The sequence below is a fragment of the Neopsephotus bourkii genome, unplaced genomic scaffold (genome assembly GCF_033783945.1).
Source record: "Neopsephotus bourkii isolate Nb327-2 ecotype Australia unplaced genomic scaffold, CSIRO-AGI_Nbou_v1 NB_1507, whole genome shotgun sequence".
Lineage (NCBI taxonomy): Eukaryota > Metazoa > Chordata > Aves > Psittaciformes > Psittacidae > Neopsephotus > Neopsephotus bourkii.
In genome coordinates, this window is record NW_026901983.1 from 603,120 (window position 1) to 630,208 (window position 27,089).

At 39.1% G+C, this 27,089-nt stretch overlaps 2 protein-coding genes across 13 annotated transcripts in view; one reads left to right on the top strand and one right to left on the bottom strand.

Annotated features, from left to right (window-relative positions):
* The window catches only part of ANKDD1B (ankyrin repeat and death domain containing 1B), a 30,062-nt gene extending 25,436 nt beyond the window's left edge, over positions 1-4,626 (top strand). For 6 of the 7 annotated variants that reach the window (XM_061369560.1, XM_061369561.1, XM_061369555.1 and 3 more), the window contains 4 exons: positions 467-562; positions 3,000-3,198; positions 3,913-4,044; positions 4,364-4,626. In XM_061369560.1, the coding sequence (XP_061225544.1) occupies positions 467-562; positions 3,000-3,198; positions 3,913-4,044; positions 4,364-4,422 (486 nt within the window). In that variant the 3' untranslated portion in view covers positions 4,423-4,626. The remainder of the gene's footprint in view (positions 1-466; positions 563-2,999; positions 3,199-3,912; positions 4,045-4,363) is intronic. The other variant, XM_061369559.1, reaches the window with a different exon arrangement.
* A 1,050-nt stretch (positions 4,627-5,676) lies between these two features.
* POC5 (POC5 centriolar protein) overlaps positions 5,677-27,089 on the bottom strand; it is a 30,755-nt gene continuing 9,342 nt past the window's right edge. For 5 of the 6 annotated variants that reach the window (XM_061369549.1, XM_061369553.1, XM_061369552.1 and 2 more), the window contains 9 exons: positions 19,705-19,901; positions 19,186-19,362; positions 16,050-16,154; positions 14,628-14,807; positions 13,301-13,463; positions 9,810-9,928; positions 8,870-8,983; positions 7,851-8,027; positions 5,677-6,193 (listed from right to left, as the gene is read on the bottom strand). In XM_061369549.1, coding sequence (XP_061225533.1) covers positions 6,044-6,193; positions 7,851-8,027; positions 8,870-8,983; positions 9,810-9,928; positions 13,301-13,463; positions 14,628-14,807; positions 16,050-16,154; positions 19,186-19,362; positions 19,705-19,901 — 1,382 coding nt within the window. In that variant the 3' untranslated portion in view covers positions 5,677-6,043. The remainder of the gene's footprint in view (positions 6,194-7,850; positions 8,028-8,869; positions 8,984-9,809; positions 9,929-13,300; positions 13,464-14,627; positions 14,808-16,049; positions 16,155-19,185; positions 19,363-19,704; positions 19,902-27,089) is intronic. The other variant, XM_061369550.1, reaches the window with a different exon arrangement.

Below are 27,089 nucleotides of genomic sequence, written 5' to 3' on the forward strand. Positions count from 1 at the left end.
ACAAGACAGGTTTGCCCTAAAAGCTGGAGGTTTCCAACCTTGCTAGCCTACCCATCTGAAATACCAGTCTAATCATAACATGGGAACAGACTCTGTGTGTGGTATTCTCAGCCTGTAGGTGCATGGTCTTGCAGCAGACACTTGGAAGCAGTGACTGGGGAGCCAGAAGCTGGTATGAAGTACGCAGCAGTCTGAGTGCAGAACGTTTCTGAGAGCAGCTGTACCTCAACAGAAATTCTGTAGGGGTAGTTCAAGGCAGGGAAAAATTGACCACTCTGGGCTAGGGGATACAATTCCTGCAAAGCACAGAACTTTGACAGTAGCTACCCTGAAACCACAAAACTGTAGCAATACATTTTCTTGAGGAGAAGGGATGTGGCTCTGTAAACAAACCTCCCGTTTTTTCTATCACATACTTATCCTAAATATAAGAGATAATGTTCTGATTCACTATTTCTGCTTTCAGCATGGAAAAACTGCACTAGCTGTGGCATCAAGGAGCAATCATGCCCTCATTGTAGATATGATCATTAAAGCAGAAAGGTATTATGCCATGAAAGAGGTAAGAGACGCTTTTCATTGCACTGAGGAGAACACTAAGGGAGTACAGCCGATTCTGATTCTGAAGCATCTTTTGTCTGAGGTGGTTCCTTTTGGCAAGCTACAAGATCGGCTTTGACAAATTGGTTTATGTGGGCTCCATGTCATGATTTTGACACAATACAGTTTAAAACCCCTCAGCTTTCTCAGATACACCTTTTGTTTGGAGACATGTCCTGGTGAGGCAGTATAAGATATCTCTTGTAGCATCCACCCTAAAACCTGCAAGAAAGAAGATGCTGACACAATTTATCTGTGTCAAGCAAGTAAATCTGTGAGCTCCAGAGCTAGCAAACCAGGGCAAAAGGACTAGTGAAAGGAATGCACTTGACTGTCAGCTCTTGTGCTTCACTGCTGAGCTGCAACACAAATATCTAACTTCATTATCACTCCTGCTTACTGCCAGGGAGTGCTTGTTGTATCAGGTTAGCCAAGTGCCTCCCACACTCGGGTGGTATAAGCATATGGATCCTGCCCAAGTTCCAGCACATGAATTAGCCATTTTTACCACCCCACTTCATCCCTATGTGCCCAAATCCATGATGCTACATTTTAAGGGCATTGTGCGTGTAAATCACCAATCTAGATTAATTATAATGAAAACCACCTCTATGAACTCACTGTGTTGTGCATATTTGATTTGCACCAGTTTGTACCTGGAGTTTTCAGGTACATGATTGTTTCTTTTGGCTTAGAAGGGGAATTAGAAGTAATCTCTTGACAAAGAAGACATGACAAGTCTGACAGCAGTGAGCCCTTAATGCTCCTAACTCTTAGCATTGTTTACCGAATTGCCTGAGGAGAACATCTCTAAGCAGATGATCTTCTTCAAGAGCTCCACAGGTGTTGGGAATAGAGACAGAAGTGTTTGTATCCCATTACTACAAGCACAGCCTTTGGCAGCTGCTTAGATCTTACAGTTATGGAATATGACATTGCTCAGGTGGCTTTACCATGTAAGAAACTAGGGTGTTTTGAGCTATTATTTTGGGAACTTTTTGTTACACTGAGCTGACTTACCATCTGTGACAAGGCATTAGTTACAAAAGGAAATGTCACGTTGCTGTGAGGAAGTGCACATGATACTAATGCGTGGGAGTGCCTTTTTCTCTCCATTTGCCCTTTTCTCTATTTGTTTGCCTGTAGGTTTTTTGTTGGTTTTGTTTTTCTAAACCTCGGAGGTTTTCTAAACTCTCTATGAACCAAGGAGAGCCTGAAGCTGTGTGGTAGAATGCCCTCACCCTCACCTTGCATGTCAGGAAGCATGCAATAAAGTCTGCACTAGAAAAGTGGAATCAAACATACATGAAAAAGCTTAGTTATTAAACTAAGATTATTTTTTCTTGCAAGACTCTTATAAAGTTGTAAACAACCCTGTTGTATTTTTCTGAATTTTATCTGGAATGGAGTATTTTATGCTTAGCATTTTAAAATGTGGCAGGCTGCCATTTCCTTTTTGCTTAGTAGCTGCTCTGTAATCCCATACCAACTTCCTGAAGACATTTTTCACGTTGGAGATTGATTTGAAACAAGACTAGCATGTAAACAAAAAGAAATACAAAAGTAGCTTAGGCTTACCTACACTAGGAAAGAGGCTTTCCACTGGGCACTGCTCAGCTAAGGCTAAAATCACTGCTAGATTTTAAATGTCGCTTTTGCAGAGGTGCCCAAATGAGAAGCAATACCTTCACTCCTGTACCATGCATACGGTAGCAACACCACTTTTCATTTGGAGGGTGCTTGTGGTTTCGTTTTCTGTCTAATTGTGCTTATGCTGGCAATAAAACTAGATCCAGGTTCAAACCACCAGTGCTTGGACACTTTGCTGAATGGGGCTCCACACACAAAACCCAATGGCTTCATGCTGGCACCAAATGACCTGGTAGTCCCCACTTCAGGTGAGCTGAGCTGATGGGCAGAGGCAGAAGAGCCTGAGCAGCACCATGCTAATGGTGCTTAGCCTTTTCTCAGGTAGAAGTCAATACTTTTAGAAGCAAGAAAAAAGATTAAGAACTGTGCTTGAAACCCAACCATGTTCAAAACATGGCATACAAAGTAGACAGAGCCAATGAGCACAGCAGTACTGGCACAGGACTTGCTGTTACTTGCTATTGTGTAACAAATGCCAGAGAAAGGAAGTGGTTTATTTTGAGTTTAACTTAGTATGACATAGGAACAGACACAGGCGGGATTCATTTCCGTTATATTACTTAGACCGTAATAACATCATCTACACTGACACATCTTCCAAAAAGCTCTACTAGCCAAACACAGCTCCTTTACCTGCACTGAACAATCACTTGTCAGAAGCTACATGTGGCTGTAGAGGACTTAATGTTCACTGCTGTCTAAGTGAAGTTCCCAGCTTCATTACATTTATCATCTGCTTTCTTCTTCAGGAACATCTAGTTCACAGTGACGATGGGCCAGACTTCAGCTTGTCCTTCAAACAAGATCATAGCACACAGACCAAGCAGATCCGTTCTTCTCTTTGGAATCTAGCATATAACCAGTTAAACCCCCAGGAATGGAAAAAACTGGCCCTATTCTGGAAGTTCACGGGTGAACAAATTAGAGCTATTGAAGAACAATGGACAGGTAACAATATCTGAAGGGCTAGACATAATAGGTAAGCTATAAAAACCACACGGCAGAGTAGCTTTTTAAACTACATGAGTATCATATTCACAACGGCCATAGTGCTCTTATTCGAATAATGAAAAAGAGCAGTGAGTGGGTACAAGCTTTGTCCCTGGTTCCAGGGTGTCAGTGATGTAGAAGTACAGGCCACTTCTGTTCTCCCTCTTCGCCTGAAGGAATCTCCATCTTTAGAAATCAGAAACAGAAACAGTGAGTAGCATGGAAGGGTCTTGCAGGTCATGCTGCAAGTGAGGACCTGGGAAACCTCATGACACAGAAGACCTTGTTCATGCCCTGTCTGGACAGCTGCCATAAACCAGCACTTTTTGGTTTCAGGCCCCTCAAGTGCTGGGAAAGCCATACTTCTACAGTATGCATTGTAACTGCTTACTACGAATCCACAATATACTCCACACATTGAGGAAAAATGAAAGGAAAAAATTGTATTAAGGTGTATTAGCTTTTCCCTCCCTTTACTGTAGCCTTAGAGTAAAACTATAATTTGTTTGTTTTTACAACTTTGTAAGCCTCAGTCATCATTTTGCTTCTGGGTGAGAAAGGAAATAGTTAAATGAGTAGGTTTTCAAACCTCTTGGAACTCTAAAAGTACAAAAGCACAAAATATCCAGTTCCCAGCACATGGAATAGATAAATGCTCTCTGTATTGCATAGGGAAAAAAAGTTACAAGGAACATGGAAATAGAATGTTGCTCATCTGGTTACATGGTATGCTGCTGGCTCGTCAGAATCCTGTTAAGCACATATACGAGGATCTGGTGGAAGCGGGATTTCAGCCTTTAGCTGGTAAGTTGTTAGCGACCACCTTACACTGTCCTCTGCCAGGCTGCAGTGCAGTGCAGAGGCGGCTGCTGCTGGGAAGGTGTAACTGTGGCAGAGCTGGAGGACAGCCTTCCTTTCGGGGACCATGCTCTTCCTGGGGGGTGGGTGGCATTCCTTGAGAAAGAGCATTTAAGTGAGACTTGCGATTTCTAAAGGAAGACAAAGAAGCTTTGCTTCCCTCCTTTGTCCTGCAAACAAATGTGATTGGCTAGCCCTTACTTAAGTTAGTCTGACCTTGTGAAATGCAGAGCATGTCAAGCAAGTGACTTCTCTCACTTTACAGAGAACATCAGAGCTGCAAGTAGCACCGGCATGGACTCAAGAAAATGTGCTATTTCATGAGTTCATCACTAAAACATGGCATATCTGATGGATTTACATGCCAGATGGAAGGTGACTTCCAAATACAAACAGTATCTTTTCTGGAAACAAAAACCTATTTTGAAGTTGTATGACTTTTTCCAAGCTAGAAGAACTTGTAGTCCTGAAACACTGGTTAGTTCTCTCATAAGCTTGCTATACAATGATTTAAAGAATTAAGACTGAATGGCTATTACTATACTGGTAAGCAAGAACCACACTTGTCTGTTTCCTCCCCAAGGTTCTGCACCTGGCTTAACATTGATAGGCTAATTCTGTACTGGAACTGCAAATTAAGATAGTTTGTTTGACGTGAAATGTAAATGAGATGTTTTCTGCCTGAATAAAATTAATAGGTGAAAATTATGTGTATAAATCAACACTTCCAGAAATAGGCTGGCACCTAGCCTCATTTGGGATTCAGGTTTATGTAAGGGCTTGTTAGGATTATAGTGTTCCTGTTAGAAGAGGGCTTTTTCTCTTGTTCAGAGCTGTGATTAGGCCAAGTCTTCCTCCTTCAGCATTTGATTTATGTAGTGAAAATACACAAAGATATATTTAAAACCATGTGAGGATGGCCTATCATGGCATAACCTTGAATACATACTCAAAAAAGAATATTTTATATTTAATAGTTAATACATCTATAAATTATTTACCTATTTCTTGTCCATGTCTTGAATTAAGACTTGGCAGTGTCTTGCTGAACATGTTTAAAGGTTTCCTCTTTAATGAATATATTTCATATCTGAAAAGTTATATAGCATGTCTCTCTTTGTAGTCTTCTCTAACAAAATAGTGATAGTTTTATCACTTAAGGAAGAATTTAATTGCCTTGTCTATGTGTATATATAGCTAGCAATATTTTGTACTGAATCTTACTGTTTGTACTAAAAAGACCACTATTTGTGTCATAGTCTGAAATGTTACGCCTAACTGCCCTCTTGTGTGCAGCCTGTTTTGATGTGGCTGCACAGCATCACAGGAATATGAAGCACAGACTGGTGTTAGATATCTCAGATCACAAATTCTTAGATCCTGACAGGTATGCATCAAGTTCTGACACATAGCTTGGAAAATGAGAATGTTTATCAGTCTGATGGACTCGGTACCTCACCTGGCCTAAGTCGCACCCCGGATATGAAGTATACCACCTTCATTTAAGTATGCTGTTGTAGGATATAATTAAAATGCACATCAACTACACTTAGTTGCACTGGCAACTAAAAAAAGCACATGCAACAAAAATAAATTTAATTTTCACTTCAAAATATATGTTAGTAACATTGGAACTGAACAAAGAGATTCAGGCAAAAAAAAATGCATTTATCCTTTATTTAAAAGTGTGCAAAAGATACCTTAAATAGAAACTGTTTATCTTTATAAAATAAATTCTCAAATAGTTTGGAGGTAGAACAACATTTCAAGTTCTTTTTATCCCCTCCAGATGTTTACTATAAAAGCACTTTTACTTTAAAAAGTATTGTTTAGAAAACGATAAAAACATGATGCATATTTTAGGCCTTGATACATCAAATCTGAAAAGACTGGAAAGAGGTTTAAATTGTACCTTGATAAAAACCCCCACGAGTGAGAAAGTTACTCAGTCAACAACTTTTATTGACTGAACACTGGTATGAGTTTGGCCCTGAAGCATTCGCCCAACTTGTCCCACAGGTATCACAGTGGTTGAGCCAGAAGAATGGAGCACAGTTCGAGGATATTTAGCAGCAGTGGCTTGAGATATGGTTTGCTGAAAAGTGATCACATATATCAAAACATTTAACAGTACAAAGAATGCCACCTTATAATAGCTCTAAGTGAGCCGTAGTTCAAACAGAAAGATTCGCAACCCAGCAAACTGAAATACACTTAATGAGTAATCATTTTCTTCCTCATCTGTAATATACTTTTTAGAATATAAAATGCTAATAAAACGCTAAACATTCTGTTAACTAAGTGCCTGAGCTTTTATCACTTCAATCTTATTTCAAAGTTGATTGGTTTGTTTTTTTACCAAATTGTTCAGAATTTTCCTCTGTAGTGCTAATTTAATTATGCCAACTTTCCTTTTGAAGTTCAGTATTTGCTATGAGGAAGTCTCTGAAAGGTCTCTGGTCTCTGAAAGGAAAAGGTTTGCATTTATTTAATAATTTTCTCCCTCCAAAAAGCTAACTACCTTACTGCAATAAACAGCAGTAATTCTGCTTTTAATCAAGGTAAACTCTCGCCCATTGTCAAAATAATTCAAGAGAAATACTTCAATCTGATTGACCTCCACTTAGGCATTTCTTTGCAGAAAGAGCATATGGAATATCTCTCTGGGACTGTCACATTTGTTATATTTTTAGAAGTCAGTTTTTGGTACAGCAGTCCAGGTACTTCACTCGTCACACTAGTCACAGTTTGAATTCAGAAACTGTTCCTAGTGAAAGAATTCTCACACCAAGCCTCTAACCCCTAAGGGCATAGAATTTAAATATGAATTTCTGCTTAGGAGCCCAACTTCTTGAAAACTATGTGCAGCATGTTACAAGGCCCTGATTCACTGAAGGAAATGAGTGAAAATAGAATATTCCTCCCACAGTTACCAGTGACTCCAACTCAAATTAAGAGACCTGATGTAAATCTGCTTCTTCTGGCAGTATCACTGAAGAGAAAATGGACTTTCAGATAATGCACAGAAAACTAAGATCCTACTTTACAAGTTAAAATATACAAAAAAAAGTCACATGTTTCATACACCTACAGTTGAAAACATTTTCTGCTTAGATTGGTCTAAGTGTAGTGATTGCCGGGCCCTACAGGGCACTGTTTACAATCTTCTTGTATGCTGATCTCATACCCTATTAATGCACTTATTTCAGTGTTTTCTTCAGGATAAATAGGCAGAGTAGGACTCAAAACACAACAAACAGCAGGCTTGATGAATCTGATTGCCTCTGGACAACAGGTTTACTTCCTCCTCCCCCAATACACTTAGCCTGATCTATAGCCTGTCAGACTAATCTGTATCTCTGTCACCTCTGGTTCAGTCACTCTTCCTGCCATACACCACAAAGTTTGTCTTTAAACTGTGGTTGCATGGTGATGACACCAAACACTGCTGTACCAACTGACTACTTCTACAAAGAGGAAGACTCATGGAAGAGCTGGGCAAGAAAGAGACAGCCGATGCTGCTACTGTGAATAATTACTATAGAAACAAAACAAATGTATTAAAATGGCAATACTGACTTCCTCTGTTCACCTGTGCCTTCTACCCAGACCAAAGATAGTACTGTTTGTTATTCTGAACAGGTCTCCAGTTTAAGCTTTGTCTAATATCACTTTACAACGGTCACATTTCTTTAAACTACTACCAGATGTGAGGTATTAAGAATGCTGTTACAAGCATAATTCTGACTTACCTGAGTGACTGGGTGATGTTTTTCAACAATGACTGAACTAATGGGAGGAGCAACTCCCATCACTGCTAAACTACCACAGATTCTGGCTTTTTGTCCCATATCAGCTCGACCTGTGATTCGAGCAGTGATTGTTCTTCCTGCTTTCTGTTGAGCAGATGTTATTACTTTTGCCATGGGCTAGAAATAAATGAAGTATTGGTTGGTAAAAATCTAAACATATTTGCAATACTATAATGTGTCTACTCAGTTTTATCAGTTACATGCCTAAACAGAACATAGGAATTTGCAAGTAATTTAGTTATGTTATACAGGACTGAATTTGGTGCACCTAGTCATAACCTGGTCTATCCCATCTTTTTCCACCTTAAATATGAGATAGCGTTTTAAGCTGTCCTGAGGGAAGTGAGGCTAATTTGATAAAACTCAAACAGTATGGATAGTTTAGGTTTGCTCACTGGCTGCATAATCAAATGACAGCTGCAGACACTTCCATTATCCTCGACAGACTTTCTAGCAGTGACACAGCAGACATAAAAAAGCTTCCAAGCAGTAAAATGCTGCATCTTTCTCTGACAGCGTGTAGCAAAGTGTATCAGATGGGAAAAAGAAATGAGGGCAATGCAGAAGACAATGGAGAAAATAAGAAAGACAGTTCAGCAACAAATATGGAACAGGGAATGAGATATTCCAAAGAGCTTGATACTAAAGCAAAGCATACTCTTTCTACAACAAAATGGTATCAAGTGAAACACTAATTGTTCTTGTTGTGCTATATGTAAGTGTGCATGCACACCTCCCCTTCCCACTGCAAAAATCATTTAGAATTGTTCCTAATAGGTTTCTGTAACATTAATGAACATTTGCAAGGTAGTGTCTTCACACAGCTATGTAAATCCAACTACATATGCAGTTTCCTCAACTACATACTTGTGTTGCTCTGAAAAATGTGGAATGATACCCAAACTAGTATCTGCTATAATTATGCCTTACAAACCAAAAAGTTAATTTTAGCACATTACCAGTTTTTGAGTTGATGCCACACCAGACCCTGCAGCTGTGCTAGTGATGATTACTGGAGAATCAGAATCCAGCCTTGTTTGAGAAGTGCTTGCATGACCCAGGTGGGCAGAAAACTGTGAATGAAACCAGAGTTTACAAAGAATAAGTACAACTTTCTACAAAATATAATTTTACTCTTTAGACAGTCAGGTTTTTTGTATTCTAATTTCTCAATCTAACTTCTTTGCACATATTTTCTGTAGTTCACTGTTTTTTTGGTTGATTTAAAAATACTTGTCTGAAAAATGTGGAAACAGTGTAACATTTGATACTATTGGAAAGAAAAATCAGGAAAGAAGCAAGCGCATCTTCTCTGCTCTAACCTGTATTCTAACCTGAAATTGTTTTATGGTGGCAATATCTTCAGGATGACTCCAGGGCAGGTCCAAAACATCCAAGCTACTGGGTAATGATCTTGTTAAGCTGACATAACAGGACAATAAGCTAAGTTCTCTGAGTGCCTTTTATATGTTACACTTAAAATGAAGCTTCAAGTCAGCCAGTTTTTCTTCTTTTCAGGTTATTACATTAAGCTTTTTTTTTTTTGAAGGAAAACAACCCACAACCCAAAATACCAAAAAAAACCCAACCAAAAACTCTTAACATCTTTTTTCAAGAAAGAACTTCAACGAACAAATTCTACTTATTATAGTGATCTTGTCTTCATTAGTTTTATACATTTTCAATAAAATAAAAAGCAGAGCTTAATGAAAGTATAGCAAACGACAGCAGCTGTGCTCCAATCACGTCATTTATACAATGCAGTCTGAACATACTCATAGGTTTCTTTTTACATTTAGACTGTTTTCAAATTCCTTGCATTCCTGGGCATAAGGTTCCAACTGAAGAAGTTAGCTTTTGTCACTAGCAAATATAGTTCTGTTCCAGCTACACACTTACCATGTCTTCCATCTGAAGAGTATTTGCTGGTGGAGGTGGTGGTGAGGGCAGATTATATTGTGAGGCAGGTACTCTTCCTGTAACAATGGTACCATTATCATTTCTCCTACTTCCTACATCTGTTATTAGAAACACAAAGTAATGGGATCAGCACATAATTTAGCAATCCCTAAGAGTGGAGGGGAAGAGGTCAAGTCAGAGTAAAATTCTAATACTTTGGGACTTCTGTACAATCTAATTAAAAGGATCAGCCTGATCATTTGGGGGCAGGGGGTGTGTGCATAAAAATATATATAAACATTCCTGTATTTGACCTTTCTCAGATGCTTGGAAGTAATACTTTTCAAGGGGCTTGTTTCTGTGTTATGACTCAACATCCCTGTGACGCATGTCACATACTTGTACTGCAAAGAACTGAGTTTCTCTGTACTGCCTGCTAATATTAAATTCGGTGTGCAAGAGCTGCTCTTACATTAAAAGCCTAAACCCAGTCCAGGTAGAAAATAGCAAACCACAGAAAGGCCACACCAGACTTCTGTGAGGGTACAACATCCTTAAGGGGGATCACTGTTAGTAAAATAAAGTGTTATTTTAACTTCCCTGAGAATGTACTGCCATTTCAAGGGGCCAAACCCCATGCTTAGCAGCATCTCATTTCCACATATATGGCTGGACACTGGGCACATCCTGTCCGTAGGGCTGGGACCACCTATGAGTGCCCTTTAGCTCTCATCTTCCCCCAGCAGCTGGGTAAACCTGTGCTGGTGCAAAATCCATCCATGATTCTTTGATCTTGCAATGCAGACATCCTGGGGAGGTCAGATCTGTAGACCTAAGCCCTATATCTTTTCCAAGCAGTTTCAACCTTTTTCTTCAGAATGCAAACCTCCTTAAAGGAAGCCAAGAGAGGTATTCTTATTCACTCTCAAATTTCTTAAGCAGATGACCCTATCTGCAGTTTCAGGCCAAGGAAACTTTGCTCATTTCAGGGACTTGAGTGACACCATGTGGTAGTTGCGGTTTTTTCTTCTCTTGAAGTGAGCAGGAAAAATGTAAGGAAGATTCAAATTGGTACTCAAGGATTTAAAGAGTGAAAGTATGCCAGAATACACATTTTGTATGTACATATGTATGTACACTCACATTAAGCTTATGCATAGACAGAACCAATGCATCATTACGGACCAATCAGATCTGATCTATGCTACTTAAAAATGCAGTGTCAGTTTTTTAAAGAAAAATTAGTATTTCTTGTAGGTTCAATGTTCCTTTAAATACACAAAGAGATTAAAAATAACCTTACTATAATATTAATTTTAAAAAATTTAAGTAATCTGTCAGTATATCAGCCAGATAGATTTTAGATCATCAACATTGACTCCAAATGTTATGGACCCATTAAAGTCGCAATACTTGTATAATATCAATAATCTACACTATAATGCATATATAATAGGTGTGTTATCTGTATATTGCACATATATTAAATGTACATACTAATAAACTACTAATAATAAACAGGTAAAGGGACCAAATTCTGTTTTTTTTCCAGTGACAGTAGGTGGCATTGCAGTGTTCATTTCCACATATAACCACTAACTCTGACACATGGAAGTTTTAATGTCCGCAGATTACAAGACTAGAACAAATCACAATAACCATCTAATCTGATGTTTTAAGTCTCCCAATGTCCTGATCACTGTTCTCCTATACCTAAGGAAGACTGAAAATAAATGGTTGAACAACCATATTAAATAACTATTTAACTAACCTCATTGAATCCACTGTCTGGCTGTAGCAAGAAACACCGTGTGTCTGGAGTAGGGGAGGTGGTATGAGAGGCAGTGGAAGAAGATGGCCCACAACAGAGGACCGTGACAAGACAACAGAGACCAGACCGTGAGATGCTATGAAGCTTGATGAGGACTACACTGACCACAGGAAATTAAAGAGCATGAAGCTGCACACCCAGGAAGTTAGGTATAGGCACCTCAGTGTTGTCCAGTACAGCAAAATCTCCAGGCATTTGCCTGTGTAGACTATAAGCTCCTGCTTCATAGCTCAAGTGGTTCGGCCCATGAACCTCTCGGGTTAGTTGTGGCAGCTTTAAAGCTCAGTTTTCTTAATTTCCTTCCTACTTACCCTCTTCTTTATAGATTTACAGAAACAATACTTTCCTGTTTCACACCACTCAGTCACTCATCATTATTAGGGAGACCACTGTCTGCTGCATGGTTTTAGAACACAATAAACAAAGAAATAAACGCTAAATCTTCTAGATAAAGTAATTCTTACTTTCTAAAATAGTAAAAAAAAAAAAAGAAAAAAGTACTTGCACAATGCCCTGTAACTTTATTCCCAAACTCAGTATCTTCAAGAAATCATTCATTCTTGACCTTCCCCAAATACTGATCCTGTTTTCACTAGCACACAGCTACTGCACTTAGCCAATGTCATATTCTAGTTTCCTAAGCAACTGCACAAATACTGCATATATTTCACAGGCTCAGACAGCTGCTCAGGTAAGTATTCTCTAAAAAAACTTATTCAGGTTTTTATTTCCTCTTCATATCTATGCTTTTAGTGAGGAATTTTTCTGAAGTAGTTTAGAAACTTCTGGTATAAGACTGTTAAGTTTAGCAACTTAAGTTTCTTGTCTAAGGCCATTAACAGCTGCTGTCAGTACAGTGGGTTGTTAAGCCACAAGTACAGCTGTGAGACTCCTGCTGGCACAGTTATTTTCATTTCAGTGTAGACTGCTGCACCAGCATGATTATGCTCCTGCTGCTATAGACTGTCTCACTCTAAAGAGGTGATTCCATCACATCAGTAACAGTATGCAACTCTTTCCTGTGTGGCTGCACAAGTTTTATGAGTGTGTTGTGATATAACTAGACTGGTGTTTCCTGTTCTGGCACAGAACTCTAGCTAAACACAGAACCTGGGAGATTTACTTGCCCTTTTTGCATTATACAGCAAGATTAAGAAAGAAGGGAGAGCTGTCTGGGAAAAGCAGATTCATTGCACATTGAGATTCCAGAGAACAGAGGGTTTCCCCCTCACCACTCCATAAGCCAGGTGCTGACAGAATTCTGGGTAGCCTTCCACAGTATTTTAAGATGTTTGCCATCCCTGTCTTCTTGTTCTTACTGCAGTTGCAGGTTATCACCCTCCAAGCAAGACAAAGAGAAAGTGTTCCACCTTTCAATTACAGCAGTACAAAGTTCAGCATCAAATATTTCTCAACATATTCAACAGGACTTTCTAAACCAGTAAGTTTGACAATCTTTGTATTGCTGTATGTCCTCAAATTAAAAAAACAAAAAAAACCCAGGAAAAAAAACCCCAACCCTGCAAAAAAACAAACAACCAACCAAAACCCAAAAACCAGAGAGAGAAGAGAATCCTTTAAAACAGACAAAACCCCCCAAACAACTGAACCCAACAAACTCCACACTCACTACCAGATTAGAGTGGCTTTTTATACTGACCAGGGTCCGTCCTACTATCCCTGCCCTGGAACATGGTCATTGCTTCCAGATTCAAAGCACATACACCACGCATAAACGCTTTCTTCATCGTTGCTTCATACTCTTCTCTTTCACTGTGCAGACGCAGAACCTCAGCTTTTGTTTGTTCCAAAGCAGCAGCTAGCTACAAAACAGAGTAATGAAACAGCTGTCTCATAGTTCTGAATGCAAACTACATGCACATTCCTCAAGTAGCTTTAAAAGTCACTTACTCCACTTACAAAGATATGCACTTTACTTCAAAAATCTCTGTTTCACCAGAAATGAAGAGCTACTTGTCATTTCTTTATACTGTAGGACATTATTTTACTAGAGAATACCAAGAACAAAAGTGCATTCAAAATCACTGTCAGATCCTACCCAACCAGCTAAGCAGAAATTTGTCTTGCAAGTTCAGAAGTTAGGCATCTGACACAAGCTAGATTTCTGCAAGAACATGGATTTACTCAAGAGAAGTGTACGTGTTCCTAGAAAACTATTTAAAGCATTTGTAAGAATAGTCATCAACAATCTCTCTCTTATAGATCTTGTAAAAAGAAAAAATACCAATCCTAAAAATGCTGAGAAAAGACAGATCAAGTCACCTTTGTAACTCACTGCTTACTGGTTTTGTGCTGGTAAGCCACATTTGTAAGCCTGTCCTTAAAATTCCAGGTTTAATTTCTTGTTAAAACACAAAGCATTTAAAGCATATCTTTTAAAACTTTATATACTTACTGTGCACCAATGCACATGTTGATAATGTCACATTAAGCACTGAAAATTATTTAACAAGTTTAACTGGCAAGTTGAAGGTAAAAGCAAACCTAGGTTCAGCCTTTAATGGAGTAGTTACTGTAAGAAAAAAACCCCACTGTACTCATCATAATCGTTCATACTAATAATGGTCTTCTACTTCCATTGTCTTCTTCAGTAAGACCTCTATAAACACACAGCCAATATTAAGTGTGCTTTTAGAAAACAAAATACTATCCTTACTGACAGGCAGATAGATATTTCAGAAAGAAGCCAATTTACTTCACCTGTGAGTGCAGATAAACAACATTTTATACCAGATGCAAGGGGGAAAAAGAACCAAACCAAAACACAAAAACCAAACCAAAAAAACCCCAACCTATTTACATCTAGAAATCATAATGGAGATCTCAGACGTTCTTGCGTACTTGGGAGCTTTGTTATACTGGAAACTCCTCATGTTTTTCAAGTTTGCTGAGAAAGAGATACTTTTTATGGATGGGACACAGGGGAGTGAAGGAGAGAAAGAATGAAAAAAAACCCTTGATATTACCTCTGCAATTTTGGCTTCGTAATCATTGGTGAGCTGAACACAGACATCTTCTGCCCTTAACTGACAGGCTTTTGCTACTTTTTCTTTCCATTTTTCCTCACTATGAGAGCGCCATGCTGTCCATACTTTCTTCATCAAAGCTGTTCGGAATTGTCTGTCTGCTACTCTGTTTGCATATTCCTTAGGAAACAAATATAACCACTTCATATACAAGTTCACCTTTACTAAAAATTTAAGTACCCAAGAGAGTGTGGATGATTGTTTTACAATTTACTACACAGCCTGCATTAGGAACACCTAAACAGAGCTACATGTGCTGCAGCAGAGTGGTACAAAAAAAAAAAGCATCAGCAGCTCAGTGTTTCTCCCTGCACTGAAGTGTTACTGTCCCCAGTATCACAAACCAAATTTGAGAATTTAGATTCCACAAAACAGTGTTTTTACCCTCAGCTTAATGACATTTAATCAACAACCTCACATATATGATGTAACCACGCATATGTGAAGCCATTTACAGGGTATGTGGGACAATTTGATTCACTGCAGAAACAGCACATAACCTGCAGTCACAAAGATTGCAGATGATTAGCATGTAACACCTATCTTTTTAATAAGTTCAGACTTCAGGATGTTTTAAAAAAGTCCTTATAAGACAATTCTGGTTTTCCTCTATTTCAAAACAGTCACCAGAAAATGTACTTCAGCATTACTTTTCCAAAAATGAATTAAAAAAAATAAAAAGAGCTGCGTATAAACTAGACTCAAAATTATGAGTAGATTACAAGATGGAAAGGAAAGAGAAAAGGCTATCCCTCTTTGCAAATCAGTCGAGTTTTGCATAACGTCAATGAACTTGAGTCCAGCCAGGAATCTGTACCTGGAATGGGAAAGGTCTGCAGTCTGAACATGTGATCCTTCTTTTCTGTCATACTTCACATAGTAGACTGCTTACCATTAGATGCATGACACACCACTCAACATTTTGTGTGACTAGCTCTTAACTGCTTCAAGTTCTGACAGTGTGAGAAAAGAGGCCAGCTGAAGTTTTAACTGTGAAAGTGGCTTCCGAACATGTGATAGTGTATCATATCACTCTCCAAATTATGAGTTTGAAATTTACATAGAGATTCCCCTGGCACCAACTTGAAAATGTAGACTACTGTGATTTGCTGTGAGCTGATCACAGTAACAGGGGCAATATAAGACAAGTACAGGTTTGCTTTTTTTTCCTTATCCCAGAGAGTATTCTGACAGCAGTGGTCTTTTTAGAATTGATGTATTCAAATTGTTATTTGACATTGTCAAACACACCAAAATAGAAACATTGTCACTTTTTTTAAACTGTAACAGGAACTGCAGAAACTCTGACCCTTTTTTGTGCAGAGGTTTCATTTTCATAGCATTTTTATTTTGCTCACATACCTCTTGTTTGGCTTTAATATGCTGAATCCTCCACAGCGTAAAGTTTCTCATCAGCTCTAGTTTCTGCTTCTGCCTCTCTAATGCTTTGGTCAAGTTAGTAATCACCTGCAAGAATATTAACAGTATTTCAATCGCTATGATCTTTTTAAGGTCAAACAGAATACATTGTATGCAAAAGTTACTTTTCACTTAAAGCATTTGCGTTTAACAGATGCTTTCTACTCAACCTTCCCCTTACTCTAACCGAGCAAGAAACAATAATAGAGTTCAAATCAGAAGTAAAATTCCTGTGGCTTCAACTCTCAGACTGTACTTTAAAAAAAAACACTGTGTAGTTTTAAGAAAAGCTCAACTAAATTGTTATTTCACCCTACATCTGCAGGCTTCTGTGCTATGTTCCAATAATTAAATGTTACTGTAGCATCCTACAATGAAAGGACAAGGGGTAATGGGTACAAATTGGAGCACAAGAGGTTCCACTTAAACCTGAGAAGAAACTTCTTCTCGGTGAGGGTGACGGAACACTGGAACAGGCTGCCCAGGGAGGTTGTGGAATCTCCTTCTTTGGAGACATTCAAGACCCGCCTGGACACGTTCCTGTGTAACCTTATCTAGGTGTTCCTGCTCCGGCAGGGGGATTGGACTAGATGATCTTTTGAGGTCCCTTCCAATCTCTAACCTACTGTGATACTGTGATCCTTGGGTAATATGGCTTAGAGCGAGGTGTCCCTGCCCATGGCAGGGGGGTTGGAACTTGATGATCTTAAGGTCCTTTCCAACCCTAGCTATTCTATGATTCTAAGGTTAGAAAAATCACTTCACAGATGATTTTGATATATCAGGTGCATTTATATTAAAAGTTTGTTTTAGTGCTTTATTAATTAACTGAAGTGTAACAAAATCATTTATCTACAGAAATCTTATTCACTTGTCTGAACAGATTTAGCAAGCTAAGGAGCTGCCAAGAACTAGAAAAATCTGATCAAGAACTGTTATTCTTTTTAAAAGTTCACATCAAAGATATCATATAGACCTATAGCACCCAAAACATTTCAGAGGCAAGATGGCCTACCAGACAGACAATGCAACTAGGGACTTTTACCACCTACCTCTAAATATGTTTTAATTAGCATACAGAAACAGCTGAGGTTCCCTGATTACAAATTATGCCTGTCATGATGCAAATGGGATACACCAAACCACTGAGTATTTCTCTATATTTTTGCCTAACTTAAACTAGATTCTGCCATCAAGTCACGTCTGTGCAACTCCAATGGGCATTAGTGAACAATCCTGGGACTCCAGTCAATAACATGAAGTTATTTCAACTACCACATTCAGACTGTGAAGAACAACATGCTATGCTATTTGATAACATATCTTAATATGTTATACTGCATATGTTACATGCAATTATTGAACATACATCAATTAAATTAATTATACTTAAAATAATATTCACCCTTAAATCAACAGCTATCTAGCAAACAGTAGAGAACTTCTATTTTGTTTCAGTATGGAATTTCAGTCAGGCTGCTTAATGAAATATTACTAGCAAACCCTTGGTTTCATTAATGTGTCTACAATATCAGTCAGAAACAAATGAAGATAAATTTGATACATTTAAAGCTGATTATTCTCTAGATTTCTAGAATGAATTCTTCACATTGTTAATATATCTAGTATAAGTTTTTTTCTCCTTAAAAATGACCAATTTTAATGTTTTGCATATTGGGAATAACTGAAGTCTCAGCTATATTAGTGACAATGAATTTATCTGGAATTAAATTTGTATTTCAACAGATCACTAGCAAAACAGAAAGCAAATTAGTATAATAAATTACATACATTTGAAACTATGTCATATACTAACATAAAACATTAACTTTTGACATTGCATACCTGTTGATACCCACTAGAATTCTTGGCCTAAATCCATGTTCCTTGATTAGCATATTTTTGCCACTAGAAATCACTTGTGAGACTCACAATGTGAAAATAAGAATCTACAGTATTCGTAATAATTGGGAGGCTGATGGATTCAGCTTATGCTCATGTAAGAATACAGCAGTTTTGGTAAACATGGTGGGATACATGGAATCACTAATACCTACTGATAAGGTGATGGCAATAATAACTTTGTATTGAGAATATGTTTGTTTTTTTTTTAAACTGAACTAAATTATTGGTTGAAGAGCTGATTTCTTGGGTAACAGGAAAAAAACACCCTGCTTTCAAAGTATCATTGTGAATTATGCTGCATTAAACATGAGTAAACATTAAACATGGACAATGATATCCAACAGAATCAGGTATGTTTTAATGGTATACATTGACATAACCATGGTTCTGCAAATATGCACTTAAATGATATTATACTCATCCTGTTCTTGTAATGTTACAACATTTGTATTTGCTTAGTCTAAGATTAGACTGCCAAATGGACACAGAACATCAGCTTCCTCCATACTTTAATTCCTTTGATGCATTTTTTTATCAGAAAAAGGTAAACAGAAATGAAAAAAAGCTAACTCTAAAAAGTGTTCCTAAGTACAAGGCTAAAAATTCAAGATAGCAATAGGAGGGTTCAATTATGTTATGTGATCGAAGGGCTGCCAAAACTTTATGTCCGTTTCCACAATTCTAGTTAATTTTGAAGTTGTTGATATTGCTGATAGCAGAAAAGCCCAAGGGCTCCAAGAGTACAATCCTATGAATCTGTACAAGTATACAAATCCTAAGAATCCTAAACCAGAGTCTCTTTAAACACTTAGGAGACTGCTGCCCATTTAGAATTCAAGAATACCAACCCCAAAAATTGAAAAACTAAAGACTTCTAAAGTCTTTAAAAAGAGCTAATGGACTCATCTAATTATGAAATAAGTAAGGAACACCACCAGACCCTAGATTTAAGAAGTAAACAATACAGAATATGTATATACAACATGTTCAGTATCTTAAGTTTCCACTGTTAGTATGGACAACATTATTAGCAACAACGATTCTTCTGCTGCTGTACATTTACTTCTCTATGTTATTTGCTGCAAGAAGAATTTTGTTCAGAGAAGGACTCAAAAAGTCATCAGTGCATTTTTAAAAATAAGGGAACTACTGAGTTATGAAATTGTATTACTACCTCATCTTTCCTGCCAATAGAGATTTCATAAGTACGCAGCAACTCGTTCAGGTTTGCCATCTCATTGCTCAATTGTCTCACATGTGAAGCATGCTTCTCTTTTTCTTGTCTCATTTGAAGCTTGTGGTGTTCAATCAAACTAAGCTTCCATTTTCTCAGTTCAGTCAGAACATTTGTCTGAAAAGTTAAAGGAATGACAGTAACACAATTAATAAAATTATTCCCTTCTCCCCAGTCTTTAAAACTTAAAACATTTAGCAATTAAGGAGACATGAACATTTACAATGATGCCTTCGTTAAGCAGGCTGTTTATAAACACTACCAGACATAGTGAACTATTGAATATAACTGAACTTCCCCAAAGGAGAAAGTTATTCCAAAGTTCTAGTGCTTAAATGCAATACACAACAATCAAAGAACAACACCCTTTCCCAGTGCAATCACACTGCAACTTTTCCTGCAGTCTCACTTGTTTTACAACGCATTAACATTTGCATGTGATTTTTAAGAAATAAATACCTTAAGACTTCCACTCCAGAGATCAAGTATGTTTTCTATTTGAGTTACTTTTTCGTCAGGTAAAGTTAATTCAGTCACTAAGGTATCACTGATTTCTCTTGGACTGTGTGTGGACCCTTGTGAAGAAGTCTCTCCCAAAAGAGCAGGGTGAATTTGTTCCATATTGGCCTCAGAAGGCTTTTCCACTGATATTACGACTAAAAATGAAACAGAGAATAAGGATTGATACTCTGGAAAGACTGCACTGTCTGCATTCTGGATGGAAGTCAGAAGCCAGGCATTAAGAAAAACAAAACAACCCCAAAATATTTATGCCATCAGATACCTCTTCCCCTGTGTAAAACAGAAAACCTAATTCAAATATACGCTGCCAAGATACAAGTATATTTAAATCTGCAGTCCCATTATAACCTTAGGTCAAATCAAAACTACCACTCCCCTAGAGAACAGACTCTTCTAATCTGATTCCATTTTGAAGAGGATAATCACAGTAACTACCAAAAAATTAGCACTGCCAGAAATAAAAAGCATCTCTCTCATCAAAGACTTCTGGTCAATTAACATCCCTGGTCAAAAAATGAAAAACTTTAGCCAATTTCCTTAATGAGACTGTAAACTCCTGAGGTCAGCAGCCTTCCTTTGTGCACTCACAATGCAACCTGTGGATATAATTCAGTGTTGGTATGTACCTGCACCAATTCTCCTACAGCTTTCAATTTGCTCATATAATTAGATTTCCAACTCCTTGAGAAAGGAAATATCTACTATGAATTTATATAGTGCCTTACACAATAAGGCCTCACTTTCAGGTGCAATAAAAATTAATTCATGTCCAAGAGCAAATGGGCATGTGTTTGAGTTCCAAGTGAGGGGTAAAAAAAAAAAAAAAAAAAAGTTTAGAATAGAGAAATTAATATTTAAGTAAATGGAAGAGATTAAATATTGTTTCGTATTTATTCACTGCAGAAAAATTATTAATTTGAGTTGACAGTTGAATGAAAAAAATTGAAAAGGAAATGGATTACCAGATTCCTGGTATCAATAACAACCAGGACAACTTCAAAAGAATACTCTTCTTCTTTCATAAGTGGAGAGGAAACCTACAACATGTTAGTCTTCATTTCTGGAAACAAATATTGCCTGTACAGCTGTTTCATCGTGGATGGGTACTACTTTTTGGTACAAGCATGAAGACTTACTTGTTTGTCACAAAGCAGTATTTTCTAATTTATCCAAAGCGAAGCCTGATGGTTCACACTCACTTACAGTCACTGTTAGGTCTCCTTGTCCAAAGGAAATGAGAAGAGCTGTCTGACTAATACTCCCCCATGAAGTAGGCTGAATTGAAACTATTACATTCATCCTCCAAAACAAAAAGGAAAAAAGGAAGAACTGTGATGCAGAGAGAGTTACAACTGCTTTTTCGTCTTTCTTCCAAGGTCACACAGAACTACACATAACATTAAAATCCACTTGAGCTAAAGAAGTCTGGCCTACCACACCATTTCTATAGACCCTACCACATTACCTCAGCAGAAGACCATAAAAAGATTATTCCAAATCACACTGATATATTATGATCAGACTCAAGCTTTTTACTATTGCTTCTCCTGTAAATGAGAAAAACATTGCTTAGCTAATGGCAGAAACTGCTTATTTTTTGCAAGTAAGGATCTCAAAAAAAATATGATATGCTAGACAGATGACCCAGGCTACTTGAAATACATCTAATTTCAGTGATGAGGAATCTGGCTTCCTTTCATAATATAAAGCATTTGGCAGTGCTACTACTGTCAAATACTCCCAGTTCTGTCCTTCACCACTTGTTCCCAGTCCTGCATGTCACTGTGCTTTTCCTTCAGTTGTGATGTTGCTGTAAAATGCCTGATGGTTTGTCTTTATTTTTAAACTTTTAATATTAGTTTGGATTAAAAAGTACCCAACTTACAGAACACAGTTTGCAAGATATTCACAAAGTAAAAAAATGAACAAAATGTAATCAATAAAAACAGGATACTAGACTGACAACATCCACAGTCTGAGATCATATTATTATACATTCACCACTCCCTTCCCCTTAATCCTCCCTAAATACAGATTATGCTAACCCATCTTTCACTCTTCTCATTTATCACAGGATGTATCCTTCACTGAATCCACTGACTGTACCTGTTACATATTTATATCATCATCTTACATAAACTTGGCCTTCCAGTATTGCCATAATTTTCTAGTTGCATACATATTAACTTCATTCTTATTCCTAATGCTCTCCTTCTGTCACCTCTATTCTTTCCACTGCATTACTTGATGACACTCAGTTACAGTTCGCTAAGGTACCAAGGAGATGGAACCATTTGGATATGATCAAGTATAAAAATATACTTCATTAAATAATGCCCACATGCATTTACTCAGACAAATCTCTAGACAGTATCATAGAGGTAATGAAATTAGTTGTTCTTTCCAAGTGTCTGTCATCCCAATACTATTGTTGGGGTCATTTGTTTGTTTGTTTGTGGGTTTTTTAGGGGAATTTTTGTTCCTCTGGTATTTGAGATTTTCTGCTCCATAAAGTAAATAAGCTCTGACACAGGAACCACACCTGATCTGCTACCAGTGGCCAAAGCAAGGGCAGCAATTTGCAAAAACGCATACTTAAAAAAAAATAAATTAAATTCCTCTCATAAATTGAATAGATCAATACTGAGGACTGGTAGCCTGAAGAGAAGGAATCTTCCCACTGTGACCTTAAGATTACCTAGTTCTAACACCCCTGCCATGGGCAGGGACACCTCACACTAAACGATAACGTCCAAGGCTCTGTCCAATCTAGCCTTGAACACTGCCAGGGATGGAGCATTCACAACCTCCCTGGGCAACCCATTCCAGTGCCTCACCACCCTTACAGTAAAGAACTTCTTCCTTATATCCAATCTAAACTTCCCCTGTTTACGTTTTAACCTGTTACCCCTTGTCCTATCACTACAGTCCCTAACAAAGAGTCCCTCCCCAGCATCCCTATAGCCCCCCATCAGATACTGGAAGGCTGCTATGAGGTCTCCACGCAGCCTTCTCTTCTCCAGGCTGAACAGTCCCAACTTTCTCAGCCTATCTTCATATGGGAGGTGCTCCAGCGCCCTGATCATCCTCCTGGCCTCCTCTGGACTTGTTCCAACAGTTCCATGTCCTTTTTAATGGTGAGGACACCAGAACTGCACACAATACTCCAAGTAAGGTTTTAGGAGAGCAGAGTAGAGGGGCAGGATCACCTCCTTCGACCTGCTGGTCACACTCCTTTTGACGCAGCCCAGGATACAGTTGGCTTTCTGGGCTGCAAGTGCACACTTCAGCTGGCTCATGCTCATTTTCTCATCAACCAACAACCCAAAGTCCTTCTCCGCAGGGCTGCTCTGCATCTCTTCTCTGCCCAGCCTGTAGCTGTGCTTGGAATTGCTCCAACCCAGGTGTAGGACCTTGCACTTGGCATGGTTAAACTTCATGAGGTTGGCATCAGCCCACCTCACAAGCGTGTCAAGGTCCCTCTGGATGGCATTCCTTCCCTCCAGCATATCAACTGAACCACACAGCTTGGTGTCATCGGCAAACTTGCTGAGGGCACGCTCAATTCCACTGTCCATGTCAGCGACAAAGATGTTGAACAAGACCGGTCCCAACACCGATCCCTGAGGGACACCACTCGTTACTGGTCTCCAGCCGGACACTGAGCCACAACTCTCTGTGTGCAGCCATCCAGCCAGTTCTTTATCCACCAAGTGGTCCATTCATCACATTGATGTCTCTCCAATTTAGAGACAAGGATGTCGTGTGGGACAGTGTCGAACGCTTTACACAAGTCCAGGTGGATGACGTCAACTGCTCTGTCCCTGTCCATCAGTTCTGTAGCCCCATCATAAAAGGCCACCAAATCGTTCAGGTAGGATTTCCCCTTAGTGAAGCCATGCTGGCTGTCACCAAGCACCTTGTTGTTTTTCATGTGCCTTAGCATGCCTTCCAGGAGAATCTGCTCCAAGATTTTGCCAGGCACAGAGGTGAGACTGACTGGTCTGTAGTTCCCTGGGTCATCCATTTTCCCCTTCTTGAAAATGGGGGTTATAGTTCCCTTTTCCAGTCGTTGGGAACTTCACCTGGCTGACATGATTTTTTGGATATGATGAACAGCGGCTTAGCAACTTCATCTTCCAGCTCCTTCAGGACCCACAGATGGATTTCATCAGGTCCCATGGACTTGTGTATGTTCAGGTTTTAAGATGGTCTCAAATCAGATCCTCTCCTACAGTGGGCTCAAGGTCTTCATTCTCACAGTCCCTGTGTCTGCCTTCCAAGACTTTGGTGGTGCGGTCAGAGCCTTTGCCAGTGAAGACTGAGGCAAAGCAGTCATTCAGAACCTCAGCCTTCTCCAAATCCAGGGTAGCCACTTCTCCTGATAGCTTCTGGAGGGGGCTTGTATTGTCCCTAGTGTGTCTTTTATTTGCAATGTACCTGTAGAATTCCTTTCTTGTTATCTTTCACATCCCTAGCCAAGCTTAATTCTAACTGAGCCTTAGCTTTCCTAACCTGGTCCCTAGCTTCCCAGACAGCATCCCTGTATTCTTCTGAGGCTTCCTGTCCTTGATTCCACCTTTTATAATCCTCTTTTTTCCCCTCTAAGTTTCCTCAGCAGCTCCTTATCCACTCATGGAGGTCTCCCGGCCCTCCTGCTGCACTTCCTTCTAGTTGGGACACAACACTCCTGAGCTTGTAGCAGGTGATCCTTGAATAACAACCAAGATGTAAGACATCTCTTTCCTAGACTGACATGACACAGTGACATTTTAAAAAGCAAACCTATGTTTTGATAAAGCAGCAGAACACCATAAGTTTATTTATACTGTATAGTTAACAGAGGCATGGTGGGGCCACGTTAATATTCTTTTTGTCTCAGTCTCCAAGAAGATCATGAGCACCTTTACTGTTTTCAACCATTTTACAAAATTTTGAAAGTAAAAGAGAAACCATATTTTACAAGGTGTTGACCTTTGCAAAGACAGTAAGCATCTGAGCGTCTGTAACTTGGGGGAATATGTGATTCCTTTTAATGAGCGATACATAACACTTCAATGTAAAATTTTGATCACCATCCAGTATAAGAGCATTTCTTTCCCTTGTCTCAGAACAATTAAGTACAGCTCGCAAATTACTATGCTTATCTGATAATACCATGTATATTAAGAGAGAACCCTATTCAAATATTTCACGAGAAGCAATCAATACAATGTAAATTCACCCTCTCAGATCTGCTGAACACCTTTAGGCAGTAAAGAGGAACAGATTTCATAGGCTACATGTTTGGCCCCAACAAAAAAAACAACAAACCAAAACAACAAAAAGTAAGAGTTCTCATGGCATTAAAGACAGAAGACAGTGCTGGCTAAGATCTTCTATTCAGACAAGTATAATAAAAAAAAACAGAATACAGTCAGCTACCAACCTCCCCTCCCCCGGCACAAGTCTAGTGTTTTGATTCTGATCTTGTTATGAACAGCAGCATCACAAATATTCCCTTGCAAAACAAAGCTCCAAATAAAATAGGAGACAAAACTGTAATTAAATAGAGCACTGGGGAAAAGACGTGAACTAGAATTTGCTCCATAATTCCACATTGCTGTGTCTGGAATTTTCTTCTTTCCATGTAAGAACAACTTCTCAGGCTGAGAAATGCTTCAGGCAGCTGATCTGAACTGATCTGCAATTCAAGAGTTTTGCAAATGTACTTGAATCCTGACAATCTCCTACAGTGAGCGATCAACAGCCTTCTATAATGGAAGAAGATTCAGAGGAGATGAGATACTAATAAAGCTCAGAGAAGAATACAACAAGTGATGACAGCTTTACTGAACTTCTCTCAACACAGGGACGGGCAGAAGGTGGCCTTTTTTTTTCATAAAATGCTGTACCAGTTGAGTGGATCAACTGGGTGTGTAAGTGGCCTTAGTTAACAAAAAAGTACAAATTCATTCCTGTGCTAGCCAAAGGAGCTTGCAGGAAGTGTAGGCTCAATCCAACACCGTATGAAAACTGAGTAACCAGCAAAATGAATCTTCAACCGAGCAACAGGCTTGCGCTCACTTAAACCCACACAAGTCCTTCCCAGCAACACGGGACACCTCATATCTTGATGGCTAGTGTAAAGAGACTGTAACAGTGATCTAACTGTATATTATGATTACTCTATCATGCTGTGACTGTTCACTCAAGTCTTGCTCAGATTTTGGCTAACACATGCTAAGGCCTGGTACACTGTGGAAGTAGTATCACCAGGTCAAGGCAAGAGCAGCATGTAGACAGGATATGAAGGACAGAAAGGCTGAAGTTAATTGCACAGCTGTTATCACCTGGAGCTTGCTATCTCCTGCTGCCATAACACCTTGTGCAGCCTTGCCAAGCAGTTCCTTCAGAATCCATTAACTTACAGGAATAGTGTAGACCAACCTTTTAAGCTGCAAGACATAAACACGTCAGTCTACTCAAAACGCTTTTGAACCACATACAACAGCAGCCAGACTGCTGAGGCTTTTGTGCTTCCTGTTGTGATATAGGGTACCCCACACTGTAATGGAGAAGGAAGGATGAGCACTTTCTCTGCCGTTCAGACAGGTGTTCACAGAGATGTGAGTTATGGGATGCAAGTTATGAATTGCAGAACTTGTGAGTTATTCTAATTTATTGCTCAACATCTTTGTTCTTGTTCAACATCTTTGTCGGTGATATGGACAGTGGGATTGAGTGCGCCCTCAGCAAGTTTGCCCATGACACCAAGCTGTGTGGTTCGGTTGATATGCTGGAGGGAAGGAATGCCATCCAGAGGGACCTTGACACGCTTGTGAGGTGGGTTGATGCCAACCTTATGAAGTTTAATCATGCCAAGTGCAAGGACCTACGCCTGGGTCTGAGCAATCCCAGGCACAGCTACAGGCTGGGCAGAGAAGAGATTCAGAGCAGCCCTGCAGAGAAGGACTTTGGGTTGTTGGTTGATGAGAAAATGAGCATGAGCCAGCTGAAGTGTGCACTTGCAGCCTAGAAAGCCAACCGTATCCTGGGCTGCACCAAAAGAAGTGTGACCAGCAGGTCAAAGGAGGTGATCCTGCCCCTCTACTCTGCTCTTGTGAGACCTCACTTGGAGGATTGTGTGCAGTTCTGGTGTCCTCAACATAAAAAGGACATGGAATTGTTGGAACAAGTCCAGAGGAGGCCATGAGGATGATCGGGGGCTGGAGCACCTCACGTGGGAAGACAGGCTGAGAAAGTTGTGTTTGTTCAGCCTGAAGAACGGAAAGCTGCATGGAGACCTCACAGCAGCCTTCCAGTATCTGAAGGGGTCCTAT